The sequence below is a fragment of the Oryzias latipes genome, chromosome 14 (assembly GCF_002234675.1).
Source record: "Oryzias latipes chromosome 14, ASM223467v1".
NCBI classification, from domain to species: Eukaryota; Metazoa; Chordata; class Actinopteri; order Beloniformes; family Adrianichthyidae; genus Oryzias; species Oryzias latipes.
Window position 1 is genome coordinate 8,351,772 of NC_019872.2, and position 11,097 is coordinate 8,362,868.

Consider the following 11,097-nt stretch of genomic DNA (forward strand, 5'->3'; position numbering starts at 1 on the left):
TAAACAGTTTTTCATTCAAATTTTCAGAAGCTGGCCTTTGCAATGTTTTTAGTCAATATGAGCTAGGTGGTTATTGAGTATTCTATTCGAAAAATACGTTTTGGGGAGAAATGTTTTAGTTAAAACATTTTTAAAATATGCATGGTTTCTTGTTTGTTTTTAGTCCTCTGCATTCCACTCATAACTTTTGGTCTATGTTTTTTAAAAAGTGTTTTTTTTAATGAAAGAAAATTATTTAAAATACTTAAAATACTTTTTTTTTCTTGACAAATGAAAAATGTAAAGTCCCTTTTGTTTTCACGTAAAACGTTCCAAGTGCAAATCTGTACACATTTGATTTTGTGACCAGTAGGGGGCAGCAGAAGCTAGAAATTAATTACTATTGTTGAACCTCTCACAAAAACAAAGACTCGTTAAAGTCATTAAGATTCTGCAATTGTACAACTGGATTTTTTTTAAACTAAAAACAAACAAAATAATTCATTGCAATTCATAAAACAACATTTTTAATTTCCATCCCTGCATCCCTTAACATCAAACTGATTCCTTTGCTTAAGTTAAGACATTTGCACAGCTGGAAATCAGGTTTTGTGCAATAGCGTCTTTATTTTTCATCTGATTTTTCTTGTCTGTAAGTTTGTGTTCATGTATTTGTTTCACTCATTAAGAGTAGTAGAAGAGATGATGAAATCATGCTGAACTCTTCTAATGCTACTTTTAAAAAAAATTGCAAACATCTGTCGCATTTACATAAAATTAAACAGTGTGCACAATGATAAAAGCTGCACTGAATTCAAGGGATGTGTACTTTAGGAATAACCGACCTGCAAAGTAAGTATTGGTCGCTCTAAGCCAAAATCATGATGATAAAGTAGAAAAAAAAATTTATTCTTTCACATTTTAAAACACCTTCAACTGTCAGAAAGCCTCTTAACAGGAAAGTGCTCTGTTTTCTAGAGCATGACTGTCCAAGCTGAATTCCCAGAAAATATGTTGCCGTCTTCAGGCTTCCTCATTATCACTTCCTGCGAGACTGCTGTCGGTAGAGTCCGCCCCTTGCTCTTCCTCTTGCTGCTGCTGCTTTGAGGACTGCGGTTCTGTTTGGGGCTGCAGGTCGGACTCTGTGGTGCTGGAGGGCGGCTTCGGTTCTGATCCAGCACTGCTTTCTGCTGTTTCTTTGGTGGTGGGGGTTGTCTGCTGTACTTTATCGCCTCCTTCCAAGAAAGCAGACCAGCCCTTTAGCCGCTCCTCTCGCTCACGCGTCGTCTCTTCAACCTGCACAAAGAGAGGTCATCCGAAAAGAGTTCAATTTGTATTTGTGTTTATTTCATTCTTAGATGTTTTTCACTTTTTAATTTTCTCTGGACGGCACACAATAAAAAATGTTTAAGCAGCAAAGTCGATGAACCAAAATCTCACCTGATAGTCTGTTGTTCCGTCCCACAGATGTGCGATCAGCTGCCTACCTCCAAACCAGCGGCCGTTAAACGAGAGAACGCATGCATCTGCTTCCTCAGGTTCCTTAAATGCGACGGATGCCACCCCGTCTGGGTGTCTCTGCAACATGACCGAGTCTGTGTTCACTCCACTGATTCATTATAAACCACTCCACCCGGAAAAACCCATCCAGCTGAACTCACATCGAAAAGGACGACCTTCTTCACTCCACCAAACTTCTCACACTCTGTCCTCAGATCTTCGCGGTACTCATTCAGCACCAGCGGGTCTTCCTACAAAACAAACACGTTCGGGTTAGACTGAAAGTCTGCGATGGAGAATGAGTGCATGAGTGCCTCCGTGTACCTCAAAATCACTGGGATGAAACATGTTTCTGATGATGACAACTTTTTCATGCCTCTTCCTCACGTCTCCTTTTTTCTCAGGCCTCCAGTCCAACTGCCTACATGAACAAAAAATAAGCAATAAGATAAAACCAAGAAACTCTGTTACTGTTATGTGGTTGTGAGATTATAGAACTTCCCACTACATTTTTCAAGCTATTAATCAAACTAATCGACAATCATATGTAACTGATTCAATGTGTTATGCTGTGTGAACACGTGCAAACATGTCAAACTGGGATTAGGAGAAATTATAATGTAATTTTCTTTTATTTATTTTCTAATCCGTTCATAAATTAATGTCTTAAAAGATTTGATACATGAATGCATTATAATCATTTTTTCCCTGAATTTTTTTTTGCTGAAATTGCTTGAAATAAATCAAAATCACTGAAGTTCCTCTTTTGTTTCTGAGTCCATTAAAAAAAAATGAATTTTTTGACAACAAGATAACCTGTGGATCCAGAATTTGGGGTATTAAATTGATGCATTGATGAACTACTTTGAATTTTTATTGAAAGTTTGCATTCTTACAGGCTTTTAGCTTGTTTACAACAAAAAAATAGCCTTTTAATGTGCTTATCTTTTAGGTAATACAGAGTTTTTATATATTAGCTTTTCATAAGATACTGTCATGTCATTTTGGAAATGTATGAAAACTAAACTTCTCTGGTTAGTTTAATAGCTTTTATTAACTCTCTTTTTTGTTTATTTTTGTTTTTCCAACTAAAATATAAAATCCCAAACAACTAATATCAAACGTTACTAATTGTGATAAATGGAACAGTTTTACTTTTCTAACTTTTCTTTACAACGAAGAAGACAATGACAGGTGGACAAAAACTTTTTATCTATTATTATTTTAAATTCTTATTCGGATGGATATAAAGTGAGCTGACAGCAAGTACTAAGAATGTCTGCATCCAAATGAAAGGCAATGAGTGACGCTTACTTCTGCTGCTGTTGCAGCTTCTTCTTGTAGTCTTTGCTCTTCTTCTTCTTCTTGCTGGCATCATACTGACCCTTCAGCTCAAACTGCGCTGCTTCCACGTGGAGTTTATAACCTCTGACCTCATACTCGTCCAGCAGACGCACAGCCAATTCCAGCGATTCTTTCTGTTCAAAAAAAAAACATACCATCAAAAGGAAATAATCTAATAATAAGAATTTTTTTTTCAAAGGTAAGAAAAAAGTAAGAAGCTCTCTCACCTTGAGATAGCAACACAGACCGTCTCCCTTTAGATTTCCGTCTTTATCTTTGTACAGTTTGACTTTGTACTCTTCAGTGATGGGATCCCGCATCACAATGCCATACTTAGACATCAACCCGACAAACTCCTCAGGGGTGATGTCAGGAGGTAAACCTGAGAAGAAAAGAGGAGAAGCTTAAAATATTAGAAGGAATTAACAAAAGCATCATCTTCTCTTTAGCTGAAAGGCACATACCCGAAACATAGACGTTTGTGTTTTTGCCTTCGTCAATCTCAAACCACCCTAAATGAAGACAAAGTTATTTCGTGCTTTTTAATTCAGCTTGAACAACATTTGCGAATGGGAATGAATGTATGTGGGTGAGTTTTTCTGATTACCTGGGTCAGCTTTCCTCTTTTCTCCTTTCTGCTTGGCTTGATTGGTGGTAGCCTCAGTCTGGTCTGGAGCCGGCTTTGCGGCAGAAGTTTCTGATTTTGCCTTTTCTGGAGCTTTGCTGTTTGGTTCAGGAGCTGGTGGGTCAGAGCTGCTTACTGCTCCAGCATTGGTGTCTGGATCTCCTTCCTTAGTGAAGCCATAGTTGGCCTGGTAGGCTGCTATAAAGTCATCTGTTACCTGTGGAGATAAAGTAATCCTGCCTTAGATTTTAAAAAAAAGTGTCAAATATCTCAATGTTCTAAAACAAATAAATAAAAATAAATAATTAGTGATATTTTAGGTGTCAGAAACTTCTGGGAAAAACAAAAGAGGATAAAAAACATCCATACTTTAGGGAACCAAGCCTTTTTTTCTGGGTCCCAGTCATACACCGTCCCATCTGCTGGATCTGTATAGGTGAAGGGGTCAGAACCATCATCCTTTCTCTGTCCATAGAGTTCATGCATTCGCAGCTGCTCCATAAACTCTTTGTTTGCATCTTTTTCATTACTCATCTGCAAAAAAACAAAAAAAAAACAAAAAAAAACATAAAATCCAAGCTTTGTCGTAAGATCAGCCAAACAACAGCAGTTGCAGTATATGCCGAGTTACTTCGATCAGGATACACTTACGGCTCTTAAGAGTTTATTTTTAAACTTCCGATATTTATATAAGTTTATTCTGTTTTAATGTGACCTGCATATAATTTTAAATGACAACAAAGTACCAATTTTGAATCTTACTGTGACGCAACTGCACATGCGCAATTGAATGGAGCAGCCAAGGCTTCAATCAACTTCAACACTATTTTTTACAATAATCCTTATTTGGCAAACTCAAACTATTATTAGTTATCATGTCGATAAAGAAGTTCAGTTTAGAGCAAGATAGTTCTTTACAGCTCAACGCCAACGATTAGGCATACTAATCATTGTGTCTGATGTGTTAGCAAATGGCTAACGTTACCTCGAAATGACTCGTCGGAACAAGCTTTTCTAAATGCTGCAAGATAAAAGCACTCAATAAATTTCCCCAATCAGGCCAAGCCTGGATTTAAACTATTATCTATATTCAAAGGGCGAATAATGCAAAGAGTTATTCCTCCCTTTTCTAATGGACGTTTGTTTATTGCTTGATTCCGCGAGGACGCTTGAAACAATTGCTTCCGAGGTTAAAATCTCAATGCGCATGCGCTGAAAAAAATTGGCATTCGATTTGTACACCTGCTCCTCCCCGTATTATTTTGTCATTTGCTAAGAATAAGCCCCCCTAACCGCAGCTTGTTAGCACACATGAATCAAGCGCACTTGTCTTACTCAGCCCCCGAGCGGGTTTTTGTTATTCTAGTGAGCTCTCAATGCAGCTAACAGGTAGCGGAGTTAACATTTAAGTACGACTGGAATGGCGGAGGGTAGCAATAATGTTAACCCGGCCACCCTTCCTCCGGGAGACCCACAGCTCATCGGTATGATTGTAGAGCATCTGAAGAACCGGGGACTTTTTGACGAATTTCGTCGTGATTGCTTGGCAGATGTTGATACAAAGGTACTTTTAGTAGATTCAACAGCAACAACTCGCATATTAAGTGATTATTTATTCCAACATAGCTTCTATAGAACATTTAGATGACACCTAGTCTTATAATTAGTATAAATAGATGACATTTAGGAGTTCGTTGAGGTTCCGTTGTTGTAAAACAGTCCAATGACTCAGTTGTGGTTTCCAGCCTGCCTATCAGAACCTACGACAGAAAGTGGACAATTTTGTCACATCGCATCTCAGCACTCAAGAGTGGAACCCGTCCAACAACAAGAACCAGATGAGGAATGGGCTGAGGCAAAGCGTAGTTCAGTGAGTACAGCCTTCCACTGAAACACCAGCAGCTTTAACTAGTTGAAATGTTGCCCAAATGACCGCGATCCTTTGCGGCTGTGACGTCAATGATGCTACTGCTGCTTTTCTGCATCTTCCAAACATTTGGGAGGCTCCTAAACATCCTTAAAATAAGTCATTAACTAAATGTCATTGTTAAAGTACAGGGATTTATTTCAACACTACCTTTCATGCAGTAAAAACTATCCCAAAGTGCAAAATTAGTTTTCAGAATGTAAATGTGCTGCATTTTTTACTCCTTGTAGACCTCATTTTGTGACGTCAGATATTTTTTGGTATGACTATCAACTTTCACATTTATTTAAATGAATTTTGATCAAATGTTTCATTTTTTTACAGAATTCTCCCACTTGTTTTTTACCTTAATTCCTTTGTTTTTCAGCCGTTCTCTGGCTTGGAATTTTTGTCCGAATGTTCAATCGGGTCTCTGCCCAAATACATTGTCTGAGTTTCCTTCAGAATACGTTTATTACACGTGTCTTCTTTCTGCGATTCGTTAAAAACCCAATAATTCTTGTATTAAGAGATTTAAAATATGACACTGCTTCTACAGTGTACACCAAAAATGCCTCTATATCTCTTAAGAAATGTTTACAATTTCCATGTGTTTACATTTATTGTTTTGTATTCCTTCTTCTTCAGATCAGGCATGTTGGAGTCCGGTGTGGACAGGATCATTACTCAGGTTGTGGACCCCAAGATGAACCACATTTTCCGTCCGCAAATAGAAACAGCCATCCACGATTTTCTCTCAGGGGACAGAAAGGAGGAAGGCCCCCCAAGTGCTAACTGTGCTCCATGTGAACAGACAGAGACTGAAGAGACTCCCTACGTCTCTGGCCCCAAAACGCCCTGAGCCAAAGCAAAAGTCTGTCTGTCTTTGGATGTCAGAGGCCAAGAGGATGCAGAGGGGAAGGAGTTGGTGTTAGTTGAGGGTTTAGAGTTTGGGCTGTTTCATTGCCCATCTGTGCTGCACAAAGCTGATTTAAATTACAGGTGATGCACCGCTGCTGCTTCATTGCTCTTCCTTTTTTGAATGGGTTTTAAATATTAAATATACTTTTTTTTGTTGGTAAAAATTATTCCTGCTTTTATTAAGAATTTTTTGTCTTTTGAATATTTTTTAACCCTTAAGGATTTTTCTTTTAATTGATAGATGTGTAAGGAAAATTTCCTGCTTGATTTCCTGTCCAAGCAGAGTCTCCTAATTGTATGATTAAAACTCACCATCTAAATTTGCTCTATTGTAAATGTCCAGGGTATTTTGGGTTTTTTTGGACACCATCAATTTTTTTTGTCTTTAATTACTATCCATCTTATCATCTTTAAAAAAAAATCCATATCCCATGTTACTTTTATTCCCCTCAGAAGTGTCGTTTTTTGTGTTTGGTAAAGCCCAAAACCTCAATTAGGTTACTAGTTCCATTAGGTGAAAGCACATGCAAACAGGAAAAAAAATAATAATCTGCATTTTAGATCATTCTTTACCATAAATACCAGTATTTACTTTATATCTAAATAAATAAAAAACATGATACATGATTGTTGTAAAAGCTAAAGTCAAATTTTCTAGATTTTCAAAGACACAACCTTGTAAATGAGAACCTCAGATTGAAAATCTTATTTTTAAGCAAAAAGGCAACATTTTGAACAATTGTGACAGAATTAATCACATTAGAATATTAGACAGAGAAAGTCCATTTAACATCTGAAGTCATCAACAAATGACTCGTTTCTCTCTTCGGTCCCCGACACAAACTTACTACTTCATGTTTCTAAAGAATATGGACAAAAGTTGATTAACATCAGATTTTTAATGTGTATTTTAAAAAATCCTGTAATTTCTTTCTTTGAAAAGCAGGCGGATTGAACCTTTTCTGTTTTTTCTACTTTTGGATTTATTTATTCTTAATGTCCTTTTCGGATTTGTTTACTTTGCAGTTTGTGAAATTTTTCTTTTGTTTTCCAAAATGTAATCCATATTTGAATATATAAACAAGCGAGCATTAGAGATTCTCTGCATCTGTTTGAGGAGAAATATTTGAAACCTTTACATTTAGACTCTCATCCAAATAATGCAGAAGTTCAGGAGGCAAAAGAGCACAATCAAGCTGAAGTGCTAAACCAAAGAGAAACAATTCATTAAAAGGGATTTATTTATTTTTCTTTTATTACTCTTAACATGTTATTTTAGATTTCATCTCAATCTCAGACTGGTTACCTGAAAATCCTTAGTTACGAGAAATAGTTTTTTGTTCAGAGTTTTTAGAAAAGATTATGTTTTGCTCCTCAAAAGTTACAGAAAAGACCAGAGTCCAAGGAACGCCGCGAAGAACAGACTGAACTAACACGGTCATTTAAGACACAATGGCATTGGTAACACCAGAAGAAGCTTCAGATTTGCCCACTGTGACTCTGGTTACCTTTTAAAAATTAAGCAAATATTTTAGAATCAGTTTATTGTGCTTGAAATCCAGACGAGACACAGATTATCAATCCAGTTAGTCCAGGTGATTATATTAAGGCAGTGGGGAGCATTAGCCACGTCATTCCTTTCATTGGAGTTAAAGGATTTTTGTGTATGCTGATTCCAAACCATCTCATTGCATGTTGAACCTGAAACTTCTACTCCACCGCCAAAGGAAATCTTTTTGAACTCAATTTGAGTTAGAAATGAGGCCGCACTGCTCTTCAAATAAAGGGGAAGAGGCGCTTCTTGAGGATGTAGAGGACAGTGGCGAAGAAGAGAGCCAAAGCAAGAAAAATCAGCAGCTTGTCTGTCAGCTCACGTCGGTTGTACTTGAGGATCAGTTTTCTGCCCAGATGGATGGTTCCCGTCATGCTTTTGAACTCCTCGTTGGTTTCCTGGACCGTCCTTGAGGAGGTGGCTGTAACAAAGAGGACAGAGTGGCATTTAAACTTTCTTTAAACCTTACTAAGAGAAGTGAACATTAACTATATATATTTTAATCTGGTTCCTTTACCAAGGGTGCCAATGGTGTCTTCGCTCTGCTTCACCTGTTCCGCCATCATCCTGCTGATGGACATCAGACTCTCTGTGATGTTGCCGCTCGTTTCCACCAGGCTTTCTTTAGTTACTTTTCTGGAACAGACAAACATGCAGAGCAGTGAAGGGATCAAAATGTCTCTTTCAGGTTCAAGGTAAAAAGACAGAAAGATCTTTTTTTTTCTCAATGTATCTATTTTGCACAAGATTTATTAAAAAGTACAACAAAGTAAAAATGACAAACAGAAGAGAAGATATAAAAATTTTTTTTTTATAAATAAATCACATTGTTACTGCCTCTCACATGTATTGGAAATTGAATTTTAGGAGCTTTTGTTTAAAGGAAGCCAATCAAGGGGAAATTGAAAATATGTTGAACACTTGCAGAGAACCTTTTTTCATTTCTGTTTAACAGCAGTTGAAGTAACTGTTAAGTATTATGGGGATGTTAGTACATGACAGCTGTCATGTACTAACATACTAAAACTAAATAATAAGCAATAATAATAGTTATCAACAAAAACTCTCAAACTGAAAAGAATGGGCTCTTGTATCAGAAAGATTACCATAAAGTAGACTTGATGGAAAAAGTCCTCAAACCTTTATATTGGGAACAAATAGCTTAGTGACACAAAAGTTAAATTATTTCAGGGAATAATCAATACTAACCTTTGTCTGGGGCTCCTGTTTTCTCCAGCATGCAGCAGCTCATTTTTCTCCATGTTGTCTATGGCAAGTTTACAAGCCAAGTTGGCTTTCCTCCATGCAGTCTGATTACTAGTCTCCACAAAGAAGGAACAATTAACAACAAAAACTGCAGAGATTTTCTCATTTTCTTTTTTCATTGGTTTAATATGATGTCATGGGGATGTTAGCTAAAAAAAAATTTCTTTTTGCTGTTGTTATTTGCTTCCTATTTTAAAATAACACACCACCCTCATATAAATTAGCTCAATATTTATAACTGTTAAATAGTGCAGATATAACTGAAAACACTACAAGATCATCTGGGATCTATAACGTTTTACGAGATCAGGCAGGAAATGAAACTTTTGGGCTAACACAAACTTACCTCACCATTTGTCGTCGCTGGCTCTCCGTCTCTGCTTGAACGGCGAGTCTGTCCGTCTCTCTGTCTTGCTCTATGGCCATCTGCTCCAGGTCCTGACAGGAACAACGTGGCATTACGTAAACGGGGAATCTGTTGACTGCAGTGCAGTTTCAATGTTCAGGGGCCAAACCTGTATCCTGAGCCTCAGCTTGTTGAATTTCTCTTTGATTTGAGAGTTGAGCTCCATAAGTGAATACTGAGGTCCAGAACAATCTCTGATGTCCTAAAAGTGGCAAACAAACTGTTTTTATTAAAGACAATTATTTTTACCCAGAGAAACAGAGGCAAATGGTAAGAGTAACTTTGAGTGGAAAAATGCTACTGTGTAGAGAAAAAATGTTGTGCAAAAATTTTAAAAGTACTTTTAAAATGAAATAGTAAAGGAATTATTATTTTTAATAATTTTTTAACTGAATGTCAAAATAAAATGTAACCATTTCATTCATTTTTAAATGATTTTGAGGAATACCTACTGGGTGAGTGTATATATATGTGTATATCCTTGAAGTCACTGATTTTTTTTTTTAAAAAAGTGTCCAAGTGAAGAATGCTTATGTTAAAAAAAAGTTCATGGATCAACAACCAACTCAACTGTTAAGCTAACGTTAGCTCAACCTTTTTTGTTGTCGCTTTTCTTTCTCCTTTAATGACGAAATTTGGAGAGAGAAAACAGATTTTTCATTTAAAAAACATTACCACACTTACCTGTACGAGAGCTTTGATTTCTAAATCATATTTTATGATTTCTTGTGCGCAAATCCGGACATGAACATCCGTCGAAGACGCCATGTTTGTTTTTGGACGGAGGCCGAGAAGCTCAAAAATATTCAGCCAAAGTTGAATAATGCAAACTCCCAAAAATACAAAATATCCTTCTCGTATTTGTTGTTTTTCTTTTAATAACCTGTCACATGCTTTTTAAAATATAATAGAAAATATATACTTTTTAAGAGTATATTTAAAAGCTGTACAGTTATCCCACTTAATTACTTTCTTAAATTTTTAGGCCATGCACATTAGATAACATTTCAGTTTCGTCAGAAAAACTAAAACAGATAGTTTTGTTTTATTTTATTAGTTTTATTAAAATTTTTATATATACCAAATATTGAACTTGATATAGTGACTTGACATGTTTGGGTTTATTTATCTGATTCTGAAGTTTTAGACAAAAAAACAAAATAAATCTGCAGACTAATACTGACATTAAAGTAGATAATTCTTCAGTTATTTTATAACATTTATTCAATTAATTAATTGGATGAATAATTTTTACTCCAATTTGAGTGATTTAACATATTACATAGGCTAATGATGAAATTTATATAAGTTCAAAAAGATCAAAGCTTTTTTTTTTAAATCCAGCAGGTTTGGGGCTTTTTTACCAGCTTTTTATTTAATAAAAACTTTTTATGACCATGTTAGCAAAATCAACATTTGAAGTGGACCCAACTGTATTATTTAAATTGAACTGTTTTTTACAGTGGCATTTAAAAAAAAGATATCAGCAAATCCATTTTTTAATCCATTAATCATTTAGAATCAATAATTGAAGCTGACTAGTTTATCTACCATAGCTTTTTTATAGACATTCATAGACTTTATATACATTTCTGTGC

At 36.0% G+C, this 11,097-nt stretch overlaps 3 protein-coding genes across 4 annotated transcripts; 1 reads left to right on the forward strand and 2 right to left on the reverse strand.

Annotated features, from left to right (window-relative positions):
* Nucleotides 1-586: 586 nt before the first annotated feature.
* On the reverse strand, nt 587-4,654 carry LOC101155132 (HIV Tat-specific factor 1). The gene is made up of 10 exons (XM_020708727.2): nt 4,434-4,654; nt 3,818-3,982; nt 3,431-3,665; nt 3,288-3,335; nt 3,051-3,205; nt 2,794-2,957; nt 1,804-1,900; nt 1,641-1,730; nt 1,420-1,557; nt 587-1,275 (listed from the first exon to the last, which is right to left on the reverse strand). The coding sequence occupies exons 2-10, from the start codon at nt 3,980-3,982 to the stop codon at nt 1,003-1,005; spliced, it is 1,365 nt and encodes a 454-aa protein (XP_020564386.2). The 5' UTR covers nt 4,434-4,654; the 3' UTR covers nt 587-1,002.
* A 97-nt stretch (nt 4,655-4,751) lies between these two features.
* Nucleotides 4,752-7,371, forward strand: LOC101155373 (biorientation of chromosomes in cell division protein 1). Its single transcript, XM_004076151.4, has 3 exons — nt 4,752-5,012; nt 5,194-5,318; nt 6,003-7,371. Exons 1-3 carry the CDS (start codon nt 4,869-4,871, stop codon nt 6,214-6,216), a joined length of 483 nt encoding a protein of 160 aa, XP_004076199.1. The 5' UTR covers nt 4,752-4,868; the 3' UTR covers nt 6,217-7,371.
* Nucleotides 7,372-7,498: 127 nt separating this feature from the next.
* LOC101155624 (vesicle transport protein SEC20) lies at nt 7,499-10,298 on the reverse strand. Of its 2 annotated transcripts, none has more exons than XM_011483239.3 (6): nt 10,184-10,298; nt 9,609-9,701; nt 9,445-9,531; nt 9,037-9,149; nt 8,345-8,463; nt 7,499-8,248 (listed from the first exon to the last, which is right to left on the reverse strand). In XM_011483239.3, exons 1-6 carry the CDS (start codon nt 10,265-10,267, stop codon nt 8,052-8,054), a joined length of 693 nt encoding a protein of 230 aa, XP_011481541.1. In that variant the 5' UTR covers nt 10,268-10,298; the 3' UTR covers nt 7,499-8,051. The 2 variants fall into 2 exon arrangements, with proteins under 2 accessions (XP_011481541.1, XP_004076200.1); XM_004076152.4 differs by having other exon boundaries at nt 9,037-9,144; nt 9,440-9,531.
* Between the last annotated feature and the right edge of the window lie 799 nt (nt 10,299-11,097).

What these genes read in the sequence shown, in the direction of transcription:
- LOC101155132 (XM_020708727.2), bottom strand. Translation starts at nt 3,982, where the DNA reads ATGAGTAATGAAAAAGATGCAAACAAAGAGTTTATGGAGCAGCTGCGA. An exon ending in CACAAACGTCTATGTTTCGG is followed by an intron (nt 3,206 to 3,287) that starts GTATGTGCCTTT and finishes TTTTCTTCTCAG; the next exon opens with GTTTACCTCCTGACATCACC. An exon ending in GTCTGTGTTGCTATCTCAAG is followed by an intron (nt 2,958 to 3,050) that starts GTGAGAGAGCTT and finishes TTTTTTGAACAG; the next exon opens with AAAGAATCGCTGGAATTGGC.
- LOC101155373 (XM_004076151.4), top strand. Translation starts at nt 4,869, where the DNA reads ATGGCGGAGGGTAGCAATAATGTTAACCCGGCCACCCTTCCTCCGGGA. An exon ending in TGGCAGATGTTGATACAAAG is followed by an intron (nt 5,013 to 5,193) that starts GTACTTTTAGTA and finishes TGTGGTTTCCAG; the next exon opens with CCTGCCTATCAGAACCTACG. An exon ending in CTGAGGCAAAGCGTAGTTCA is followed by an intron (nt 5,319 to 6,002) that starts GTGAGTACAGCC and finishes CTTCTTCTTCAG; the next exon opens with ATCAGGCATGTTGGAGTCCG.
- LOC101155624 (XM_011483239.3), bottom strand. Translation starts at nt 10,267, where the DNA reads ATGGCGTCTTCGACGGATGTTCATGTCCGGATTTGCGCACAAGAAATC. An exon ending in AGAGCCAGCGACGACAAATG is followed by an intron (nt 9,150 to 9,444) that starts GTGAGGTAAGTT and finishes TTCTTTGTGGAG; the next exon opens with ACTAGTAATCAGACTGCATG. An exon ending in AACAGGAGCCCCAGACAAAG is followed by an intron (nt 8,464 to 9,036) that starts GTTAGTATTGAT and finishes TGTCTGTTCCAG; the next exon opens with AAAAGTAACTAAAGAAAGCC.